The sequence below is a fragment of the Sinocyclocheilus grahami genome, unplaced genomic scaffold (genome assembly GCF_001515645.1).
Source record: "Sinocyclocheilus grahami isolate Dianchi unplaced genomic scaffold, SAMN03320097.WGS_v1.1 scaffold755.1, whole genome shotgun sequence".
NCBI classification, from domain to species: Eukaryota; Metazoa; Chordata; class Actinopteri; order Cypriniformes; family Cyprinidae; genus Sinocyclocheilus; species Sinocyclocheilus grahami.
In genome coordinates this window covers 706,612-722,368 of record NW_015505934.1, presented here as the reverse complement: position 1 = coordinate 722,368, position 15,757 = coordinate 706,612, and the positions used below count along the sequence as shown (strand labels likewise).

The 15,757-nt window shown below is 36.7% G+C and overlaps 1 protein-coding gene across 1 annotated transcript in view; it reads right to left on the bottom strand.

Moving 5' to 3' along the window:
* Nucleotides 1-428: 428 nt before the first annotated feature.
* LOC107561058 (dixin-like) overlaps nt 429-15,757 on the bottom strand; it is a 22,900-nt gene continuing 7,571 nt past the window's right edge. Inside the window, 16 exon segments of the mRNA XM_016245397.1 lie at nt 429-649; nt 729-808; nt 1,066-1,174; nt 1,293-1,351; nt 1,354-1,407; nt 1,904-1,957; nt 2,073-2,177; nt 2,329-2,379; nt 3,641-3,694; nt 4,085-4,174; nt 4,265-4,419; nt 4,505-4,608; nt 12,568-12,687; nt 13,529-13,778; nt 13,863-13,988; nt 14,079-14,208. Of these exon segments, the coding sequence (XP_016100883.1) occupies nt 643-649; nt 729-808; nt 1,066-1,174; nt 1,293-1,351; nt 1,354-1,407; nt 1,904-1,957; nt 2,073-2,177; nt 2,329-2,379; nt 3,641-3,694; nt 4,085-4,174; nt 4,265-4,419; nt 4,505-4,608; nt 12,568-12,687; nt 13,529-13,778; nt 13,863-13,988; nt 14,079-14,208 (1,548 nt within the window). The 3' untranslated portion in view covers nt 429-642.

The following is a 15,757-nucleotide window of genomic DNA, read 5'->3' as shown; positions in this document are numbered from 1 at the left end:
ATTTTCAGAAAATTAATAAGAGCTTTATAACCTTTATGGGAACTGTTTAACACATTCTGTAATGTCATAGAATTAATGCCGTCAGATTTTAATTCCTCTTTTAACTGTATTCTTTCCCTTTCATATGCCCTACAGTTAATCAGCACATGCTCTACAGTTTATGGAAGTCCACAATGATTACATTGACCAGATTCATGTCTTCCTATCATCTGGAGTGATTTATTAAGAGTAGAGTGTCCAATTCTCAATCGAGATATAACTGTATCATCCCTTCTATTACCATAAGCAGTTCTTACTTGTCCTTCTTGTTTATTTATATCATACAAATGTCGCCCCTTTGTTACCTTTATCCCATCTCTCTTGCCATATCTTTCTGACAGCTACTTTAATTAAACCTTTAATTTCAGATTTACTCAAGGGTAGACAGGACAGAAGATGGGACTCTATCATTTCTGGTGATCCTCCTGATGATGATCCTCCAAGTCCTTTCAGGTGCATTCAGCTGTTCAGCTCATGCAGGATAGAGTAAAGGAGGGTGGGACTTTTTAGGGCACTAAAGCTCCATCCTCTGTACACTTGAGTTACAAATCAATGTTATTTCATTTTGGCACAGATGTCTCTCTTTCTTCTTGCTGACTTGTGTTAGGTCCTGTCGAGGAAAATGGAGAGATTGAGCTTAAAATGGTGAGAAACGGATGTGCTACCAGCTGTATGGATGCATGTAGTACCCTCTTTGCCCATGATCCTCTTCTACCCAGGCTACGATCTTCCCTTCCCAGCCAGGCACCACTGCCTCATCCTGGAACACCTGGGAGAAGCCATAGGTCCTTTTTATACATTACACAATATATGTAAAATTTTATTTAGATTTAATTTAGCTCAGTGTTTCTCAGCATTTTTAACTTAAAAGTCCCCTCTTTTCAAAAACAACATTCAAAGACCCCCTACGTAATTGAAAGTTTGCTGCGGCCCCCTAATGGGCCCTGGCCTTCTGGTTGAGAACCACTGATTTAGATGCTTGAATATATAAAGAAAATATCCTGTTGACTGATTATGTGGCGATACCTCTTCCTTCACAGTGCCGAACTCTGGATCCAGCGCTTTAAAATGGTACCGATAATTGCCTTCCCGATCTACAGCAGCCTTGAAGTCTCGCAGGGTGACCTCCCCAAGCCTGTTGACATAAGACAATGAAATATTTCATAGCACATATCTAAAGTATACCACATTATAGTGATTTAAGGCTGAACATCCACTCAAGCCAGATATATGTGTAACAGAGTCTGACTGACCTCTTGGGGATGTTGATCATGAATGGCGTGAGGGAACGGTCAGTAAAGTACAGGACTTTTCATCCAGCTTCAGCTGTTGCTGCTGCAGAAGTCGATCCTTTTGGCCTAGTTCTTTCTGTAAGTTTACATTTGTTATAGGAAAAGATGTGGTATAACTAGCAAAGCTTTATTATGAAAATCAGCATTTGATTAGAAAAAGCATTCTTTAATGTGGGTGATACTACATTATCGCTTTTTAAGATACAATCTACTCCTACTTTAAAGTACAACTAGTCAAGATAACCTTTTGAAAAATAAGTTAGCTTCACTACAAGCTACTAATAAAAACTAGTAACAAGATTGAAGCTTAAAAGTAATATATTTCTAAATGTATAACTATCAGATAATAGTTTACTTTATTCATTTAGCAATCAGAACAAATGAATATAATCTGACACATAAACAACAAGGATCTCAATTAAGGTTGCAACTTTAAACATTAATAACCACTAAATATCAATAGAACTAGAAAACACTATAATTTATATAAAAACAACTGAAAACACACTAATGAACAGTAGAATTAGAATACATATTATTATGGTAAAATGCTTTTAATAAACATGACATGCCTTATATTCGCTAAGAAGTCTGTTCCTCTCCTCTAGCTTCCTCTGTAGCTCGGCCTGAGAAAATATACACAGATAACTGACAACTGGTCTCAGATTTACTATAGCTGAAACGAAATTAATATGCATAGCATAAAGAAAAAAATGTCAGGTCTCAGTTGCATGCGCTCACACTTTGTCCCGCCAGCTCATCTTTGGCCATACTGGTGCGCAGGAGTTCCTGTTTGAGCTGCAGGACTGAGGACTCCTGCACAGCCATTCGCTGCTGAAGAGCATCCTGATGAGACAGGAGGGGGTTAATCAATCTCAACTCACATATCTAACTTGTTTATATTAGTCTGAAATATAAATAAGTTAAATTCTTCATTATGTAAGTGTGAGGGTCTTATTTCATAAGCATGTGGAGTTTGGAGGTATGCAAGACTTACTTTCACTCCCTGCAGGTTGCGAGCCTCCTGTTTGAACCTCAACAGCTCCCTCTGCATGTAAATATAATATAAATAAGAAAAACTCAGACTTTACAGCATGAATTGGTTATAAAAAAAAAATCAGGACTTGACAAGATCAGCACATACATAGTAGTAACTACATAGTTTGTTCTGTCAGATCAATTTCTCGACCAACTTCTCTTGCACTGGCTGAAAGGGTCATTCATCCCTTTAGACTTCATCTGGACAAGCTCCTGTTGCAGGGTGTCAGTCACCTTAGAGTGGCCTGCCATCTTGCAATCTCAGTGAAAACTGGAGGACTGCTGCCAGTTAAATAGGGTTTGTCATATAATTAAGGAAATTAGCTCCAGGTGGCAGATTAACACCAATAACTTGGAGGTATCAGGACTTGACAAGATCAGCACATACATAGTAGTAACTACATAGTTTGTTCTGTCAGATCAATTTCTCGACCAACTTCTCTTGCACTGACTGAAAGGGTCATTCATCCCTTTAGACTTCATCTGGACAAGCTCCTGTTGCAGGGTGTCAGTCACCTTAGAGCGGCCTGCCATCTTGCAATCTCAGTGAAAACGGGAGGACTGCTGCCAGTTAAATAGGGTTTGTCATATAATTAAGGAAATTAGCTCCAGGTGGCAGATTAACACCAATAACTTGGAGGTATCTGTTAGTGTTCTCTAATTTTGATCAGAGTTCTTTTTCAAATATCTCATTTAAGTTTTTTTATACTGTGCTTCAGAATACAATTAATTGATAAAATATGCTTTAAAAAAACTGCCCTTCTACTCCTATTAGGATAACTTCAAATAGGACTAAGCAGTGACCTTGGAAATTATAGGGTGTTCTCTAATTTTGATATCCACTGTGTGTGTGTGTATATATATATATATATTATTGTTCATAATATTACAACAATACATAATATTACAATTCAAAGTATGTATTCTATTTTACTATATTTTAAAATGTTATTTATTCCTGCAATAGCAAAGCTGAAATTTAGCAGCCATCACAGTCTTCACTGTCACATGATCATTCAGAAATCATTCTAATATGCTAATTTGGAGCTCAAGAAACATTTCATATTATTATCAATGTTGAAAAAATATTCCTAATATCTTTGTGGAAACCGTGATTTTTTCCCCCCCAAAATTATTTGGTTAATAGAAAGTTCAAAATAACAGAATTTATTTTAAGTATAATTCTTTTACACTTAATACGTCCTTGATGAATAAAATAATTAAGTTCTCAAAAAAGCCCAGCCAAGAACAAAAACACTGTGAATGCCCACCTTTAGTTCTTGACTCTCCGCCATGCTCTGGTCCAGGCGACTTCGTATTACAACCTGTAGCACAACAACAAGGTTGTTTTCTTTTTGCTCCTTCAGAACAAAACCACCATAACTACAGCACACTTATTACGCTAAACAGAGAAGGAACTGGTTTACACGACAAATTTACAGAAAACAGAAAAGAAATGGAAGAGAGAAACAGACACTGTAGGAGAGAAGGAGAGAAACCGATACCTGCGTCTCTTCCACAAACAAAGCAAAGTTCACTGTGAGAGTAACATGATCTGCCCTGACAGAACTTAGTGAAAGAGCAGGAGAGAATGATAGAGATGGGGGGGAGGGAGGGGCATAGGAAGTCACATATTATCAAGAGCGAGGGATATGCAGGATATGGAAGGGGCCAATTTGGGGTAACAAAACCGTGACAGAAATAAAAATACGCACCAGTTGCTGCTCTGCATTTTCAACTCCCTCACCCAGACTGAGCAACACCTCCTGCTCATCCTCAGGTAATGAACCGTGGAGAAGGAGGGCCTATAAAACACACAAAAACATCTGTTAAACGCCACAAGCTCCCTATAAGCAATTCAAACTAAATTAGGAGATGATATATGTTAGTGTCACCTGTAGGCTAGACACCATATTCCGTGCCTCCTGCATCTCCCTCTCCAGCTGCTCCTGCTGCTCACACAGTTTGTCCTCCCAGGTGCAGCCACCAGCTAGACCATCATGCCCTGAGACAATGGCCTGGTCACACAGGGCCAATTTCACTGTGTCCTCTAATGGTAAACAGAGATAGCTCATGAGTGTTGTATGTGGATGAGACCATCGATGTCCAGATGATTGACTGATAGGAATCAATACCTGACTTAATTTTCTCCCTGGACAAAGTGTCTAATAGTCCTGCCTTCAGGTCTGATAGGCTGACAGAGTCTTTGGGAGTGTGGGTGGGGCTCGGTGAACTGAGGCTGTGAAAATACACCAAAAACATACAGTTATTGATGTTGGGCTAAACTTTACAGTCAAGTCAACGTTAGTCTAACACACGGCTTTTTATTGTGCTGTATATTTTTTTATTTTATTTATATATATTTGCTATTTGTTTTCTCATTAATTAAATTATATTAAATTTACTGATGTACTGATGTATAGATAAACTTTACAGTTAAAGTCAAATTTTGTCTATTTATATACATTTTTGTCTCCATTAATTTTTTTAATTAAATTAAATTAAATAGTTTCTGGCTCATCCTAACAGTATATTTTAATTGTGCTTTAAAAAATACATTTGACTATAATTTCTAATCCATACAAAACACTTACAAGAACAGTTTTCATTATTTACTCCCCCTCATGTTGTTCCAAACCTGTACAACTTTATATAAGATGACTTCATTTAAGATATTTTGAAGAATGTTTACACTGTTTTGTTCTATACAACAACAAATAAATTGACCTCAGGAAAAAAACAACAACAACAACAACAACCACCAAGCAAGCAAACAATTGCATAAAATTGTCATAAAAGAAGTTAATACGCTCCATTACAGGTTACAGAGTACAGACTGAAAAATTGTATACCTTGTATAGGCAAAGTGCAGCGTGCACTCCCTTCTACGAGTTTGGAACAACATGAGGCTCAGTAAATGATGACAAAAAGCTTTTTTGTTTGAACATCCCTTTAAATGAATTCCACTTATTGCAGAATTATCATGGAGGTGTTCCAAGAGTGAGTTACAATATCACAAAGACAGACGCTTTTGTTTATGTTTATCAGGTGCTGCATCTGGTTTCTCAGAAAGGCAGAGCTAGATAAAAATAAACAGTCCTGAAGCACAGGAGGAAAGTGCCTTTTAAAACCAGTTACCATGGAGACCCTTTGCAGATATGAACAGCCAAGTCTGTCAGGATCTGCTCTTGTGTTTGATCTGATTCCCTATCAATAATACACAGTTAATCCGTTTCAAAGGCACAGGCTTATGAGCCAATTTCTTGCATGCATGGAAATGATAACACCTTCAATTTGAAAATTACAATACAGCATTTCTGTATCGGTGTCAAACATGTGTTCTTAAATATACAGTATTAAAAATACAGGCGCTTCAATGACACATTTGCTTCAAAAAATTCTATAAAAACATTGTAAAATCATTTCACGTAAATTTAGGTTTAATCCAAGTCTCCTGAGGTGGGACAGTTGTTTTATGTAAAGAAAATATTTAGTTTAGTGTTTATTCGCATACCGTATAAACAAAGAGCACATTAAATATGGTAAAATAGAAACTAAACCATACTTGCACATCAAACAAGCACATCTGAGTTTCCAGTTATTATATTTGCATTATTTACAATGTCTTTATGAACTCTGTGAAGTGTCAAAGTTTTAGAGTAACGGACTTTCAATGGAGGGACAGAAATTTTATGTTTCATTAAAAATATTTTTATTTGTGTTTTGAAAATGAAGTGTCTTATGGGTTTGAAACGACATGAGGCTGAGTGATTGATGACAGAATTTTTATTTTTGGGTGAACTAACTCTTTAATATTACGCTAAAAATTCCAGACCAGTATATTGGTTTCTATAAACACAGCCATAGATGGTCTAAAGATTTAAGATAAGCGAATTTGTTTGTGGCATCAGATTGTCATATTTACTGTTGCTCTGCGGAATTTCACTGGTGAATTCCAATCATTTCAATTGAAATCCATGTGATCAGTGGTTTGCTTGAAGGCAAAAAAAATTCCCCATTCAGATTTTGCTCATATTCAAATTGATCACATGAATTTGCAGCACTGAACAACAGAAAGCTGCTTGGTTTGAATGTGACTTCTCTGTGAGAATTCACTATTAACAATGGAAAATGTTTTTTTTTTCCAACACGAAATTTCGCTAATGTGCACCTTAACGGATTATTTATTTGCAAATATGTAAGTATTGTATGGTAGGAAATTGGGGAAACTATGAATAGAGAGTATATTTCTGTCAGTTTCAGTTTTCCACATGCATTAAACAAGTGGAAGAGTGAAGGCCTGGCACCACAATGTCTTTCAGGCCCTGGAGCGTAGGATACGGATTTAAACTCAGCCCATGATGGGTCAATCCAAGTGCAGCCCTGGCAGACCTGTCTGTGAGGGGACAGCACAAGCTTGCAGCTCTTACAACCTCACTCCTTCTCGGTCTACTATCATGAGGCATGCAAATTTTAACCCTCCCGCATCAGTTGCTCTCCAAACTAAGTCACAAAAATGAAAGGACAGTCCTGCACCCTTTGACACAAATGACCTTCAGATTAGACAGAGTGTGACGATGCTGTCATTATCAATGCTGGACTTATATTGGGGAATAAATCCCATCCACCTCATTGGTTCCATTCAGTTACAGTGACATTTCCACCAACACACAGAGCGAATGGATCTCGCCTGGGTGACCTTTGGAGGATTCATGTTTATTTTCAGACAGATTAAGGCCTGAGGTTTCCCAAGTCAATTTGCATTGTGTGGATTTGGTGCAGTGGGAAAAAAAAAAACCGGCGAAGCATATCATGCCTGGAAATCTCCAAACTTTTTTGAGCTCTGCAAATGATTTGTGTTCTGTGTGTGATGGATGAAGACAAAATGCCAAGGCTGTCGTTTTAACAAAGCAACAATGCTTCTTCTCGAAAGAAACAGCGCACTTGTTATTTTTTCTTTTTTGTTTAGAGTGTATGTTGTGCTGGCTCTCATTGTCCTAATCCAGGCTGCGGACCGCAGAGATCCTGAAAGAGACGGCCTGTCGCACTCCACATTACTCTCTTTGTTTTATTTTTCTCACGTTGTGGGGAGGGGGAAGGAGGGGACTGTTCTCTTTCAAAACCAAATCCAGCCCCCTCCTGATTGTGACCCACACAGACACTAAAGACCCTCACTTATTCAGTTCAGTACTCCACACCGTTTCTTTCTCTTTTCAGTGCTGCATTTGCCAAAGAAAAACATCAATTTATAGATGGATACAGAGTAAACTGAAACTCATGTGATCTAAACTGGAAAAATCCCTCACTATTTATTAAGAGTTTTGTACTGATCTTTGAACCACTGTTCTCAAAACAAGACTCTAAAAACAATGTGTGTATTGATGTGAAACAGCTACTTCAACATACAACATAAGACTTAAACTAAAGGGTTTATTAAAAAGACAGTACCAACAAGAAAATAAAAATACATTTGTACTTTTCCTGACAATTCTAGGGTGGTTGCCTTAAGTCGCTGGGGTATATTTGTAGCAATAGCCAAAAATAAATTTTATGGGTCAAAATTATAGATTTTTCTTTTATGCCAAAAATCATTAGGAGAGATTAATCAATTAAAGATCATGTTCCATGAAAATATTTTGTAAATTTCCTACTGTAAATATATTAAAACTACATTTTTGTTTAGTAATATGCATTGCTAAGAACTTAATTTGGACAACTTTAAAGGCAATTTTCTCAATATTTAGATTTTTTTGCACCCTCAGATTCCAGATTTTCAAATAGTTATTTCTTGGCCAAATATTTCCCAATCCTAACAAACCATACATCAATGGAAAGTTTATTTATTCAGCTTTCAGATGACGTATAAATCTCAATTTTGAAATATTGACCCTTATGACTGGTTTTGTGGTCCAGGGTCACATATTATTTTGTCTAAATAAATTACAAATAAAACACAAAAAATAATCATTTTAAATGCTACCAGTGACATTACATAAAAGAACATTCATTTGCAAAAGATTACATTACATTAAAACATTACATCATTAGTGTTTTTAGAAATTAACTTCAAGTGAGTGTTAGATGACGGTGTAAATGTAAAAACAGCAGAAATGAGCATGCACAATTAAATATCCAGTACCAGGCAATACAGATCAATTTTAAAACATAGTACTGATATATGTATTGTGCATCCATTAAAGGAGGGGTCTCCAACCTTTTTAACACCACAGACCGGTTACGTTTGGAATATATTCTCGCGGACCGGCTGTATATATACAGTATATTAGGCTATTATATAATATTATAACAGCATTATAAAGTGGTTCAACGCATTTTATGGTGTTTTTTTATTTTTTGAGTCACAGATCGGACTATTTTTTCAGATAAGCAAGAAAATTTAAAGCACAGAGAATGACAATTCCGTGAAGGGTTTTTGACAGGCTAATTTTATGTGTATGTATAGGCAACAACGTAATTCCGCGCTGTCTGAAACACGTCTCTATGTTTATGCACGCTTTGATTGTGTGTGAGAACAGCGCGTGAGTAACGAATTGAGCTCTCTATCGTTTCTTCTTCTTGTGGTTTAAAATTGCTTGTACGTGTAAATTGGCAACTTAATCTGCGAATCACGTGCCTGCCGAACGGTAGGGTCTCATCCGTACATATTACGGATCAACTGTGATCCGTTTAAAGGGGTCATATGATGTTGCTAAAAAGAACATTATTTTGTGTATTTGGTGTAATGAAATGTGTTTATGCGGTTTAAGGTTCAAAAAACACATACTGTACATTATTGGCATGGCGGTGATGGCAACAACAATACTACAGTGAGAATAAAAGTTACACCTTCTTTCTTTGCGTGAACATTTGGGCGGTATTATGCAAATCTTCCCACATCATGACATAGACATGTGGGGGCGTGTTAGAACGAGCCGTTTTAGGTAGGCGTGGTTGACTCTTAACTTTTATAAAGAATACCTCTTTGGATTTGAGACTTTAGTCTTTGCAACTTTACAGATCTTCTTTATGCACCAAGAGCTTGTAACACTCCAAAGAGAAAGTAAAAATTGAAAATCGCATCTTATGACCCCTTTAACTCCTAATATGTGACAGATCAGAGCAATCTTTCATTTACTTATTTAACATGAAATTGTCAAATTGCTACTCCATATCAATCGCATACAAAGAAAATACAGAATAATTAGAACAATCATTAACATAAATAAATAACAGAGTGTCATATCTATACACATTTTTCCCAGAACGTTCTTGCGACCCGGTAGCAATTCTTCAATGGCCCGGTAGTGGGTCGCGACCCGGTGGTTGGGGACCTCTACATTAAAGTCCAGAACAGGTTGCACATGGATGTTTAATACTTAGGTTAGGTGGTGTTTTAAAAGTACGATGAAAAGTAAGTGATGCTTAGCAAGCACCATTCACAAGACACTAAGGCCCGTTTACACCAAGAATGATAACTATCCACCTTTTTCTTGTCGTAAAAATGGGCGCGGCCATTTGCAAATTATATGGGTCTGGCTTCCGGTCTCATCTGCGTCCACTCCGTCCAGCTATTTTTAGCTGAACAAAACAGTTCGTTTTGCTGCTTGATATTGAAAGTTGGTGTGAGAGAAATATTCTTCCTAGATTTCTTGTCAAATCCATATGCATTCAAGGCACTTCAAAGTGTCTGACTGAGTGAAATATTGTGCTGTGTGTCAATGACAGATGCCAATGACACAAAATTAGATCCTAAAGCACAGCACAGGTGGCACTGAAGACAGTAGAAAACATGATTCAAAATCTTGTATGTGAGCTACAGTAGAAAAGTAAATTGGGTCAGATCCTCTAAACAAGTCACAGCTGTCATTCACAGCCACAGGCTTTCGTCACCTCAGCCTGCCAACTCCTAATAAATGAATTCTGTTAGCTTTTTTTGCTTCTAATGGCTGTCAATGTGAACCTTATACTGAGAAGCATAGGACAGCATCAGTAAAATTGAGTTGGTGAGTGAAATCTATTAGTCAAACTTGACTTTAATAAAAATATACAGTATAATATATATATATATATATAAATTGCTAAAAATACTTGCAAATGTGCTTGTCACGGTGTTTATTGAAGGGACAATTTACCAAAAAATTCAAATTATGTCATCATTTACTCACCCTTAAATAGTTATAAACCTGTATTCTGCGGAACACAAAAGATATTTAAGATATTTTGGAAGATAATGTGGTAACCAAACAGTTTTTTGACTATTAACTTCTATTGTATGGACAAAAAACAGAGACATCTCAAAATATCTTCATGTTCCACATACGAAATAAAGACAATAAGTATTCTGGAGCAACATAAGGGTGAGTAAATTAACTATTCCTTTAAAACATCACAAATATGCTGCAATAGTGTCTTACCATTTGATTTGTTTGGCTCCCATTTCGGCACTCTCTAGAAACTCTCTAGCCCTCTGCACCACGTTTATTCATCCATAGACCATAAATTTCAGAAACAAAAATATTGTGAAATATTACTACAGTTTAAAAGATCTGTTTTCCTTTTTAATATATTTTAAAATGTCATTTATTCCTGTGATGGCAAAGCAGAATGGAAATCTAAAATGATCACTGTGCAAATCAATAAAGATGGACAACATATGCACAATGCAAACAAAATGCTGTCTATCATGGCAGAAAAAAAACTGTTCTGTGTATATGGATTGCAGCGGTATCAGAAATACCAACCTCGTAAGAAAATAAAGAACAATCTGCTGAGAATCACTATAGTGAGATCGTCAATTGTTCTCCTTACAATCTATACATTAAATGGTCAATAAAAATTTGAACAATTTATAAAAGCATTTAAGTTTAAGCATGACACAAATGTATCCTCATCTTGAGTATTGACCCTTATAACCACTGTGAGTGCCTCTTACCTAACCTTCAGGGCAGTGATCTATCCAGATCTGTCAAGTTAACACTGATCAAATGCCTCTTAATTTCAGTCCAAGTCACTGACCTGACAAGGTCCAAGAATGGTTTCTTACATAACACTTTTAAAGACATTTCAAAATCTGCAAAACAAGAATGAATGACTAAGTGTACAAATTATGTTCCTTTGGATAATCAAGGTACTGAATCAGCTCTTCCAAATAGAATCATAGCTGATGCCTCACATAAAAGAACAGTCACACGTTTTCTGGTCTTCAGTGGCAAAGCATGATGATGCCTTAAAGAAAGCCAGTGGGCAGGAAAATCTCAGGCCTTACAAAACAAGCAGTGAGAAAATCCTTGTGACAGCCTCCTCCAGCCTATCTATGTGTTCTACTTTCATAAAAGCAGAGAGAATGAAGAAGAAGTTTGTGATAACATGTTTGTGTATATTTTGTAACTAAGAGATGGGGTGAAAACCGATGACACCCTGCAATGACAAACTGATTGGTTCCAAGAGCTGTTTTGCAAAACTGAAGCAAATTATTCACAGATGCATTCTTAACTTACAAGCTTATATTTACATTTAGTCATTTAGCAGACGCTCTTATCCAAAGTGACTTACAAATGAGGACAATAAAAGCAGTCAAAACTAACAAAAGAGCAACAATATATAAGTGCAAATGACAAGTCTCGGTTAGGCTAACACAGTACACGTAGCAAGGTGTATATATATATATATATATACATATATTATACACACACACACACACACAAAGAAAAACAAGTAGATAGAATAGAAAAAATAGAAAGCTAGTGTTTTTTTTTAAATAAAAATAAAATAAAAAAAGATAAATATAGATAAAGTACAATTAGAAGTAGAATTAAAATAGAATAGAAAGTGTTAGAGTTAGAGGGTCCCTTATATCTACATCAGCATCTTTTTGTCTATTTATATGCATTTTCACTCATGTTTTGTTTAGTGATTTTGATTAAATACTTATAATGCATCTTAAATATTCATTTTGAAACTGTCCAATTTCTCATTATCTTATTTCTTTCAGTACTTAGAATTATGTAAATGTTACGATTCACATTTGCAGCTTTATTAGCTTTTCCAAAGAAGTTGGCTCCAACAATTAAATTTTTTAAGATGACTTTTGAAAGAAGATCTAAAATATCTTCTGTATATTCAAACTATTAGTTAATTCTGTTTGAAGTAATATAGAGACTAGCTGCATTCTATTTATCCATCAATATTCAGAATTTACCCAGTAGATCTTGCTCCTGTCTCCTCTTCAAATGTCTCTTTCTGCCCCTCGTACTGCTGAACCAATTCCCGGACACTCCAGCAGGAGTTCTCACCGTCCTCCTCACCACTGCAGCAACGACTGAGAGTATAAAAAATAATACAAAGAGATTAGAAATGGTAAAAAGCTGTTTCAAGGATGGATGATCTTTTCATGTGTAAACTAAATGGGTTAACAACTTTCTCTGAATACATATTTTGAATCATTCCGCACTGTTTCAGGCTTACATAAAATATTTCCAAAAGCTCCAACAGAGCACATTAGAGATTATTGTTAGGGGGGACACAAAATCTTAAATTGTGGATGAAACATATGTTTATATTTGCAGATCTGATTATCCATATGCTGATTGGAGCTGCAATTCCAACTGACAGCAGCAAGAGGGCAATGATTCATCCGTTATATTTGGTCATCATTTACTGTATGCGACTTTATTTCTTCTTTGAAACACAAAAGGAGAACTACTAGCACTAATACTTGAAATCAAACAGACCAGAATTTATGTTTTCACTGATAACATTTCACCGGTTTCGTGAACTGAATCAAATGAATCTTAAGAAAGACCCAACTTAAGAAGACGATTTGTTCATAACCTGGACATAGTTATTTCTCTCATGAACTTTTAATGAAAGCACCAATGAGAGCTGGGTTGGATGTCAGGATTTTCACCGAATAATGACTTCTATTCCAGCCTGTTCCACAAAGTTATCTAACCACATGAGGGTCAGTAAATGACAAAACTGTTTTTTTGGACGAATCTTTTTTTGGATCTTTTAAGCAAAGCTAATGGACCCTCTTAAAATCAGAAGGAGATTTAAGAGCAGTTGCTCTATGGAAGCAGTTCTACTTAAATGAATAAACATTTACAAAACTCTTTTGAAGGAGGAAAAGGAGATTAAGGGCAAAATGAAGCTACATGTACCTCCATTCTTGCCTTAGATGAAAAACAGAGCGGCCAGGGCGAGAGGCATCCTGCCTGGCTGCTGCCAATGCTGCTGCTGCATTCTGGGCCATGGCCATGGTGGAATGAGGCCTGTGATTGGTCGAGGAGCCAGTGGAACTCCTGCCTAAGCCAGCTCCAGCTCTGTGACTGGCTGATGCAGAGGGTTTAAAATGAGCAGCTAGAGCGAGGATGAGCCTCATGGCGGATTTGAGGTTCCCTTCCACAATGTCTTTGAGTACAGAGAGAAAGAGTAGATCTTAAATAAGTAGTTTTATCAGCTTAACCGTGATTAAGAGCCTGCTTTGTAACTCACCCCTGGCAGACGTCTGAGGCATTCTGATCCGTTTGGATGACACAAACTGCAGAACCTTCTCCACATTCTGCTTCCTCTCCTGGTCGTCATGTGGCACATAATGAATGCCATCCAGCAGCTCACCAGCTTGCCAAATATATAAAACGCATCTCAATACAAAGGCTTATTATACAGTGCTGCAATAAAAATGGAATAAGATGTATTGTACAGGCTTACCCACTATCTCAATGAGGTGTGCTAAAACCACACCATCTCTGAGATCCTGTCGTAGATCACTCACAGGTTTCAGTTCAGGCTTCTTTCTCAGCTGTGCATTAACCCAAGACACATAGGCAGCCAGTTGCTGCTAAAAAGACAAACATTTCATACAGGTAAGTGCAAACTTGGTTATAGTCTACAGCTCAAGAGCACATTGTACTTCTGATTTTTTTGCTTTCAAATAGTTTATTGCTATTTGACAGTTATATTATATGGCTACTTTTATTTGGTCAAAAATATAGTAAAAAATATATATTATAAAGCAAATACAGTGAAATATTGCAATTTAAAATAGCTTTTTATTTGAATTATTTTAAATAGTAATTTATTTCTATGATTGCAAAGCTGAATTTTTAGCAGTCATTACTCCAGTCTTCAATGTCACATGATCATTCAGAAATCATTCTAATATGCTGGTTTCGCTGATCAAGAAACATTTATTTTTTTATCAATGTTGAAAATAATTGTGCTGCTTAATATTCTTCTGGAAACTGTAATACATTTTATTTCAGGATTCTTTGATGAGTGGAAATTTCAAAAGAACAGCATTAAACCGAAGTTGTTATGCTCACTTTTGACCAACTGAATGCATCCTTGCTGAATAAAAGTATTTAAAAATCTTCCTGACGTCAAACTTTTGAACAGGACTGTGTGTGCATATATATATATGCATTAGGGCTGAACGATTAATTGCATTTGCGATAATATCGCGATATGAAATAACGCGATTTTTCAAATCGCAGAGGCTGTGATTACACGGTCACGTGACACGCGAGAGTAAAGAGGTGTGTTCGACTTGAAGATCAGATCGGTGTACTGTGCATGACATCAAAGTACGGCGAGAGAAAGCGTCTCCTTATATGTCATCTCTTATAGCTCTCTCAGTACTTTGATGACACACACCCATTGGTCTAAGCAGCACTGTTGCTACAAGTCGAGCGCAGGCCATCAGCAGAAAAAGAAAAGAAATAAAACGGTAAACAGCCAAAGGACGTAACTTAGAATGGGAGATGGATCGGTTTGTGAAAGCGAAGAGAAAAGCCATAGATGAAGTCGCACAGACCCAGGCAGGTGCTGGTCATTTATAAGCTAAATGCAGAAAATATGACGAGGCATATCTTGCTCTCGGCTTCACTCACTGTGTCTATACCAGACTCTACACTGTACGCGACAAAGCGACTGCTGCAAATCATTTTAACTTTGTGTCAGTACGACATAAATAGAACAAGGCATCAGTTTAATGTCGGGTTTTGTCGTGTAGCATCGCATCCAGTGTACACAGTGTCACTGATTATAATGGGTTCTACTGTATTTTCCGCTGGCGTCTGGTGTAGACACGGTGTTTAATGTCGTTGGTGAGGAGGAAAGCCTGTGTGTCCTATGCCTTAGCGGACAGCATGAAACCCACAATAAATAAATAACAGAATAATAATAATAACAGTTATTCTCTCTATGCTATTTTTCAATGTTTCAAGTGATGCAGGTGTTTTTTTCCCTGTAGGTTTTTTTAAATTAAAAAAGTATACATTTTTCATGTTTAGTGAAATTATTTGGTAGTCTGAGGTGGGATGGGGATTCGGGAAATGGGTGCAGATTTTTTTTTATAGGCTTAAAGGGGGGCGCGACCAAAAAAGTTT